Consider the following 8854-nt stretch of genomic DNA (forward strand, 5'->3'; position numbering starts at 1 on the left):
AAAAATAAAAATAAATTAAATAAATCATAATTTATTAATTAATTCACAAATTGATTAAATACAAAATTGAAAAATTGTGTCTTTATTAGACATAAAATCCATAATTTCGTAAATTTTAATATAAATATTAAATAAGTCAAATATTTATTAAATACAACTTATTAAAAAAATTACTATCTGTGAATATATTAAAATATTTTTAAATTTAGTAATATTCAACATAAATTTATTATTTCATCTAAATCTAAAATAAAATTGGAGAATAAAAATTATTAAAAATTTTAATATTTTGTTTCAACTTTTTCACCGAAAGTAAAAATCATGAGGTAAATTTTGTTAGGCTGTCAAAAAAAAAAAAAATTACTCCAACTTTCAACTCAGTCATTTCCCATTTTACCCATTTATTATCATGATTATTCATCATGGAATCTTAGAGATTAAACAACTTTATATTTAACCTTTTCTTTTTGTTTTTTAAATATTAAAATATCATTTTAATTTATATCCTAATTTTAGTATCTTTATTTCAATATTCCTTATAATTTAGTTTAAATTAATTTTTATCTAATTCGACTAAAAAAAATAGAAGGTATGACCTAGACTCTGAGTTCAATATTTCTATAAAGATGCTGAAGCTCAAGATCAATATGACCTACTTGTGTATCAAGATGTTGCAGATCAGTATGGAGTCAATGATAAAGCTCCAATAACTCCGACCAAGCCATCGTGTGCTAAACGATTTACTCTTGATATCGACTTCATAATGAACGTATACACATTAAGAAGGAGAGTCAATCGTCAAATACTCGAGATCATAGACAGAATGTGAGGTCTCATATTGGTTGGGGAAGAGAACGAAACATTTCTTATAAGAGTGTGGAGACCTCTTCTTAACAAACACATTTTTTAATCATGAGGTTGATGGTGATATGTAATGGGTCAAAGCGGACAATATTTGTTATAACAGTGGGGACCCCACTCTTGTTATTGTTATTATTATTATTATTATTATTATTATTATTATTTGGATTGAAGTCTTTATTTATAATATTATTAAATGTCCATGAGACATGTTGGTTGAAATAATAAATGATCATTTAACACCCGACTTTAAAAATGAAAAAAATAAATAATTAATAATTAAAATTTATACAATACATTTGAGTTTTGTGTCAAATCGCAATGTAATATGTCGTATTTTAATTTGATATTAATTATATGAAAAGAAATTAGATTTTTAGTTTAAGGTTTGAATTTTTCTAGTAATGTTCGATTATTGACGTGTTAGACTTATAATTATGAATTTTTTATTTTATTTTATTTTTTCGTTGTCACGTCATTTCTTTCTTTTTTGTCGATCTGTTGTCATCGAGGACGAACGAGGCACGAGAGGAGAGATAAAAAGAAAGAAATAATTAAAATTCTAATATTACTTTTTTTATTTAAAAATAATAATTACGTTAAATTAAAGATAATAAACATTTTACTCGATGGATAAAGGTCACAAAAGGCACGTGAATATCACGTGAGTGAAACTTTCTTTTTTTACACGTGATGCATCCTTCGGCGCCAATTACTTTCTTTTTATTTTTTTATTTTATTATTCTTTTTTTTAATCATTAACCTTTCCCAATTTATTACTATTTCCATTTTAAATTTTCTATTTAATAAATCTTTAAATTTTAAATTTACTAACTATGTGCTATAATTGGAAGGAAAAATAAAAAATAAAAAAAAAACAAAATTGAAATTTCAAAATCTATTACTCAACGTATTATTGATTCTTTGCTTGGCATTATCTCGTGATCGATCGTGGATAGGTTAGCTTGACTGGGCTTCGTGTTAAAAGTTGGAAGTGATCTGAGCATTTGTTTTTTTCCATATAGACTTATGCCCTGACACGTGTTCTGCAGTGGTTAAGTTGCATAGAAAGTTGTGATTCGACTCATAATATAATACCCGACTTTTCATATTTTCAATAATATAAAACAAAAACAATTTGATTTAATATGGAATTTATCTCTTTTTTTTACTATGAAAATGTCTAAAATAATATTAATAAAAATAAAAAAAAAATCTTTTTTTAAGTAATGATTAAATTGGATAAGGAGAGGCTAAAAAAGGAAACCAATATTTTATAAGTTATTAAAAAAATAATAATAATCATTGAAAAACTGAGCAATAAACAAATATTTTGTTTTTGTTTTTGATAAAAACCAATAAATTGAATTTTTTTTATTTGTTATTTTATCCATTTCCTTATTGGCCACTGTGGTAGGGTGTATCATATGGAGATGGAGCGTCACACACCTGAGAATTACGTTTAAAATACTTAAAATACAGTTAACGAACAACTACCAACTCAAGCTTGATTAACTTCCAAAACAACGAATTTACGAAAATACCCTCCATACATGAAATAACTCAAATACTTTATTTATAAATTTTTAAAAAACCCAATTAAATTACAATTAAGAAATCAAAATGATGTGATTATTTATTTTTAAAGGGTAAATATTTTATTCTGAAAACGAATATTATTAGTTTGGAATAATTAAAACAATCATTGGATATTCATTTTATTATGGTATTTTCCTATATATGTCTACAAATAATAATGATTTTTTTAAAAAAAAATAAAAAAAATATAGCCATAGTTGAAAAATGCATGCCTTCTCATCAACTATGAAACTGCAAACGAAATATTTTTTATAATGGTATAGAAACTTAAGGGAACACCCGAAAAGTCCAACGAAGACAGTATTAGTGCGAGGACGCTAAGCCGGGATGAATTGTGAGATCCCATATTAGTTGAGGGAGAACGAAACATTATCTCTCCCAGAGGCGTTTTTTTAAGAGAATAGATTATCTGTCTTAACCTATTTTGACACCAAGAAATGCAGTAAGTTATTTCTAGAAAAAAAAAAATATGAATTTTTTTTAAGAGTTGAAAATTGAATTTCATACCTATAATTATATATCAGGGACTCTAACAAGGTTGTTCAATGAAAAAAAAAATAAGAATAAAAAAAGGATAGTGTTCTAGATTTATCACAGTTATAGAAAATTTCAATATTTGATTCAACTCAAAGGTTGAGATTGTATGTACCATTTATGATCTTATAACTAGGAAAAGCACAACGGTGAAAACTCAAAAAAGATAACATCTTGCTAGTGCGAGCTCGAAGAGGGGTGGATTGTCGGATCTTACATCGATAGAGAATGAGAAAAAAATATTGAAAATCTCTCCCTAGCATATCCGTTTAAAAAAACAAACATTATTATGCAAAGACATTGTATTACTTGATGGGGTTGACTATTCACAGGAGAAATGGAAAAAAAATCCATGGTCTAAAAGGAAATGAAGATGGGAAAGTTTGATGCTTTAAATGGAAGAGAGGAATTACGGTTTTTTCTTAAAAAATTTGCGTATTTGGAGATGTTTATCTATGGGGAAGGCCACTAAGCCGGTGCCCTGAAAAAGCAATATTGATCTCTTGCATATTCCCTGGTCCGTGACGTTATATGTGAGCTGCTGGGGCTGCACCTGCTCTTCATATCCTTCGCTCTCTCTCTCTCTCTCTCTCTCTCTCTCTCACTCCTCTCTAGCGGGTCTGGGAAGAACGAGGGCTCTGTTTCACAAGACCAGACCCATTGGCTCTCTCTGCAAAGCTTGTAATGTTGTTTTCATAGCCTTATTTTTCTTTGTTTTTTGTGGGGTTTTTGTTCTTGTTGTTTGCATGAACGAGTTGGGATTTTAGTGTTTTGCTCTGTTTTTTCCCCTTTGTTTGTCTTGGATTCACCCAAATGAGTGAAGAATCATAAACCCTTTTGTTTTCTTTCTGTTTAATCGATGATTTTCTTGCATGTTCTTCCCTGTTTTGTGGAGATCTTCTCCATTCTTATGGAAAATCCTTTCCTCACCTCTAAAAAATGAATGGTTTCAATGTTAGATCTCTTTATGTACTATCAGCTACTCAACCAGTCATGTCTGTTTAGCTTAGATCAATGGCTGATTACATGATCCTGACAGTTTCAATGGACAACATGTTTTCCCTGTCGGATCTTCATGTTCTTTATACTTGTTAAGATAGAACAAGCAATGATGAGTTGTGATTTGAAGTGTTTTGGGTTATGCAGAAGTTGCAGAGAGTTCATTTGGAGCTGAAAAGCGGCGATTCGAGAAACGATGCGCTACGAGCTATGGTTTGCACTGCTAGTGATTTACAGGGGTGGAAGGATTTTCCTAAGGGCCTTAGAGTTCTTCTCCTTGATGGAGATAGCAGTTCTTCAGCTGAGATAAGAACAAAGCTTGAGGAAATGGAGTATGTTGGTGAGACATTGCTTGCCTTCATCCTTGTTCTTCGCTAAAAATCTTTCCCCATTTGGAATTTTTGCCTAACTTATCAATTGACTTGCTTGATTTAGTGTTTTTATGTCTTGGTCCCCATTTCCACTACGCTTTCTTCCTCCTTTTTTTGCTCTTTCTCTCTTTTCGCTCTTTCGGGTTCGGTTAATTTGGTTGTTTTCGATGTTGCTTAGTGTATAATGGTAGAAAACATTCATAGATCAATCTTGGTTTTAGAAGAGAAACGTTACCAATCGAGTAATTCATGTCGAAACTATTGTGTTAAGTACTAATGTAACCCGCCCAAGCCCACCGCTAGCAAGTATTGTCCTCTTTGAGCTTATCCTTTTGGGTTTCCCTCAAGGTTTTTAAAATGTGTCTGTTAGGGAGAAGTTTTCACAGCCTTATGAAAAATGTTTCTCATTCTTCTTCCCATCTGTTGTGGGATCTCGCAATCCACCCATCTTCAGGGCTCAGCATCCTCACTTGCATTCGTTCCCCTCTCCAACCTATCCTGAGATCCCACATCGGTTGGGGAGGAGAATGAAACATTTTTTATAAGGTTGTGGAAACCTCTCCCTGGCAGACACGTTTAAAAACCTTGAGAGGAAGCCCAAAGAGGACCATCTGCTAGCAATGGGCTCGGGCTGTTACAAGTAAATTCCACATTGGAAAATATACTCAAAAGAATTAGCTGCTCTAATTGTACAGCCATTTTTTGAGCTGTGAAGAGAGGTCTTCTCATTTAAATGTTTTTGTGCATATATCTGAAGACTTAAACACATATTCATTACAGTTGTGACTTACTGCAATGAGAATGATGCATTGTCAGCCATTTCGAGCAAGCCCGATACCTTTCATGTCGCCATTGTGGAGGTAATGGTCGACAACTGATCTAAATACCTTAAGTTCATTCTATTATCGCTGGAAGATGTGTCGAGCAGGTGGATCACCGTGGCATATTTATGAAACTTCTTTAGTTGATCAGGTCGTAGTTACTTTTCTAATGGCACGATGTTGCATTTGGTTAGGTAACGACGAGCAGTCACGATGGGAATTTTAAGTTTCTTGAAGCTGCCAAGGACTTGCCTACCATTAGTATGTTCAGGAGACCCAATCTTGTTATTTTTATTAGGACTAAACTATGTTCGTTGTGTACGATTTCGTGGCTTCTAATGTGAAAGTTTCGTTTTGAACAGTGATTTCGAATATCCATTGCCTAAGCACGATGATGAAGTGCATAGCGGTAGTTTTACTCGACCTTTTTAAGTGTTTCTGGCTTTTTACTTAAATTTAAACTTGATATCGAATGTTTGTGATGGACTGTTTTCAGCTAGGTGCGATTGAGTTCCTTCAGAAACCGCTGTCAGAGGACAAACTGAGGAATATTTGGCAACATGTTGTTCATAAGGTCAGTTTAAACTATCTTCAAAACCATTATCAGTAGTGAAGAATGCTTTAAGCTTCTAGTTTTTCTGATCCGTTAATCCTAAGCAGGCGTTCAATGCAGGCGGTAGCGCCGTTCCCAGTTCTTTAAAGCCTATCAAAGAATCCGTTGCCTCCATTCTGCACCTAGAATCAGAAAACAGTGAAAACGATAATCCAGTCCCGAAAGAGTTAGAAATATCGAGCAGTGATGATGACAATGATCGTGAACTACTAGAAGGAAGTGATAAGTATCCAGCTCCTTCAACTCCTCAGCAGAAGCACGGTATGCGGCTGGTGGACGATGGCGACTGCCAGGATCAATTGAACTGCTTGCTCGAAAAAGAGTGCGCGGAGCAAGACGGGGAATCTAAATCTGTCGAAACTACTTGTATCAATTCGCTTGGTGAAGGCATTTCCCAAGTGGAGAACACTCAGTTACCTGACAAAGAAGGAATAAAAGAGGAAGAGAACTCTGCTGATGGCTGTGGGGCTGCGAGTAACGATGATCACGAGATACATGATCAAGACATCATTAGCAGTTCCGAAGAAAACAAGAGCAAAGCATGTGGTCTTGGTAATTCGAGTGGGACGAAAGTTAGTAGGAAGAAGATGAAGGTATTTACCCTCGAACTTAGATGTATATATTCTTTATTTGAATCTCCTTGGAAAGTTCTTTGGACTTCATGTTGTTTGTCTTGCGATCAGGTAGACTGGACACCCGAACTGCACCGAAAGTTCGTACAGGCAGTTGAACAACTCGGAGTGAATCAAGCAATTCCTTCTCGAATTCTCGAGCTGATGAAAGTTGAAGGCTTGACAAGGCATAATGTAGCAAGTCATCTTCAGGTTAGCATCAAACTTGCTCTCGCAGTTTCCATTTATACTCTTGGTTTACGTCTCCCTTTGTGCAAAGACCTCTTTACTACTTGTGTAACAACCCAAACCCACCGCTAGCAAATACTGTCCACTTTGGCCTGTTATGTATCGTCGTCAGCCTCACGGTTTTAAAATGCGTCTGTCAGTGGAGGTTTCCATACTCTTATAAGGAATGCTCTGTTCCCCTCTCCAGCCGATGTGGGATCTCACAATCCACACCTCCCTTGGAGGCACAGCGTCCTCACTGACACCACGTTCCATGTCTGGCTCTGATATCATTTATAACAGGCAAAAGCGGACAATATCTGCTAGTGATGACCTTGGGTTGTTACTACTTAAAGTTTAAGTTTTTTGCAGAGAGTTCTTGAAATAATGTAGAACTTGGCTCCCGATATTTATTGTTTGTTCTCAAGCAGAAGTATCGGATGCACAAGAGACATATCTTGCCAAAACAAGACGACTCGAGTTGGTCTCATTCAAAGGATCCAATGAGGAAGAACTGCTATCCACAGAGACCTGTGATGGCCTTCCCTCCTCCTTATCATTCAAATCATGTAATGCCAGTGGCTCCGATCTACCCGCCGTGGGGTCATATGGCATGCCCCTCGCCCAGTGTCCAAATGTGGGTGTCGCCCGGTTATCCGTCCTGGCAACCACAAGAAATTTGGCCATGGAAGTCATATCCTGGGGTAATATTCCTACTACAAAAAACTAGCACACGTGATCAGAAGTACTTTTGTAGGAATTTAAGCAATTTATAGTTAGCTTCTAAACATTTGATTATGCTTTTAGATGTATGCTGATGCATGGGGTTGCCCTGTGACACCACCTCCTCATAGCCCTCTCCCTTCTCATCCTCCTCAAGTGGGTATACATTTATTTTCATATCCAACAAACATGTGCCTGTTGATTATTAGATTCATCTGATAAGCTCATGTTTTCCACATTCTTCCTGGAATCAGCAGCCTATTTTCAGATTTGAAAATGCAGACGCACATGATAAAAGCTATGGCATTGCGTTCAATCCGATGGAACTTCAACTGGTAATACAGCATTGTTCTTATTCATCTCTTTGCACTTTTTTTTTCAAGACTTTTGTCTCTACTGTTCTCTCGTGAATCATTTGTCCCGATTACGTTTATGTGAACACAATTCAACGAGAGGTTGATTCCCAAGAATCCTGTAAAAAGACATCAATACGAGAGGCAAAAACGAAATATCAGAGAAACTTTGTTTTTGTTGATATAGGCTGATGAAGAAATTGACAAAGTGGTGATAGAGGCAATCAGTAAGCCATGGTTACCATTGCCATTGGGGCTAAAGCCACCTTCAACAGAAAGTGTACTGTCTGAGCTCTCAAGACAAGGCATCTCAACCGTCCCTTCTCAAATCAACGGCTCTAAACTACTCCAATAACAGTCTTTCAAAAGCTCATTTGGGCCCTTCCACTGTCTGAGCTGATTTGGACCATCTGATTTTCATCATCTGCAATAAAAAAAAGAAAAAAGAAAAAAGAGAGGGAAGGGACAAGTGGAGCCCAAAATCAAGATTGGCACGTGCAGGGTCGGGTGGGGGTGTCCCTGAAATGTGGGGCTGTGATCCACTGTTTCATCAGTCCATTTTGCAATGGACGACTGAGGAAGAGCCACGAAGGTGAGTTTGAGAACACAAGTTTGAGGTGTGGCTGTGAGGATAGCAGAAAAAGGAGGGGCGTGGTGGGTTGGTGAGTGTTGGAGTAGTGGAGGATGAAATAATTGAATTCATTAGATTTTTTTAGAGAGAGATAGAGAGGGAGAGAAGATGAGATGATGATGGTGATGTGTTCTTTTCTGATGGGACCATAATTTGAGACTTTCTTCAATAATGTAAAATGACTATGAACTTTTGGTGCCATATTGTTTGTTTCCTTTAGGATAATAAAGTTTTGATAGGAACTGTTTTGTTTTGCTTGTCCAAATTTTTTGTTGGCCACAAAGAAAAGTTGAACATCAACTGTCATGAACTGAATGATTCAGGAATGGGATGAAGATGATAGAGAGGAGGATTCAACTCGTTTAGACATGTTTTTTCTTACTAAAATGTTAGAAATTTAAAATTTTCATTTCACTACTCGTGTTCAAATTGAGCAAAGTACTTTTTGCTTCTAAGTTTTTCTTTAAGCAAAAAGCTTAGCAACTTCCTCAAGCAATTATTCAACTCTTT

At 35.3% G+C, this 8854-nt stretch overlaps 1 protein-coding gene across 4 annotated transcripts; it reads left to right on the forward strand.

The window, feature by feature from the left end:
* The first annotated feature begins 3456 nt into the window (after positions 1–3456).
* On the forward strand, positions 3457–8595 carry LOC111500281 (two-component response regulator-like APRR2). 4 transcript variants are annotated; one of them, XM_023151998.1, is made up of 13 exons: positions 3457–3675; positions 3954–4058; positions 4141–4333; positions 5145–5224; positions 5380–5446; positions 5548–5594; positions 5682–5759; positions 5846–6391; positions 6482–6622; positions 7069–7341; positions 7445–7516; positions 7615–7695; positions 7901–8595. In XM_023151998.1, exons 3-13 carry the CDS (start codon positions 4204–4206, stop codon positions 8066–8068), a joined length of 1683 nt encoding a protein of 560 aa, XP_023007766.1. In that variant the 5' UTR covers positions 3457–3675; positions 3954–4058; positions 4141–4203; the 3' UTR covers positions 8069–8595. The 4 variants fall into 4 exon arrangements, with proteins under 4 accessions (XP_023007766.1, XP_023007764.1, XP_023007763.1 ...); XM_023151996.1 differs by lacking the exon at positions 3954–4058 and having other exon boundaries at positions 3457–3680; XM_023151995.1 differs by lacking the exon at positions 3954–4058.
* The last annotated feature ends 259 nt before the right edge of the window (positions 8596–8854 follow it).

The sequence above is a fragment of the Cucurbita maxima genome, unplaced genomic scaffold (genome assembly GCF_002738345.1).
Source record: "Cucurbita maxima cultivar Rimu unplaced genomic scaffold, Cmax_1.0 Cma_Scf00028, whole genome shotgun sequence".
In the NCBI taxonomy this organism is placed as follows: domain Eukaryota; kingdom Viridiplantae; phylum Streptophyta; class Magnoliopsida; order Cucurbitales; family Cucurbitaceae; genus Cucurbita; species Cucurbita maxima.

What these genes read in the sequence shown, in the direction of transcription:
- LOC111500281 (XM_023151996.1), top strand. Translation starts at nt 4,204, where the DNA reads ATGGTTTGCACTGCTAGTGATTTACAGGGGTGGAAGGATTTTCCTAAG. An exon ending in TTCATGTCGCCATTGTGGAG is followed by an intron (nt 5,225 to 5,379) that starts GTAATGGTCGAC and finishes GCATTTGGTTAG; the next exon opens with GTAACGACGAGCAGTCACGA. An exon ending in TTAGTAGGAAGAAGATGAAG is followed by an intron (nt 6,392 to 6,481) that starts GTATTTACCCTC and finishes TCTTGCGATCAG; the next exon opens with GTAGACTGGACACCCGAACT.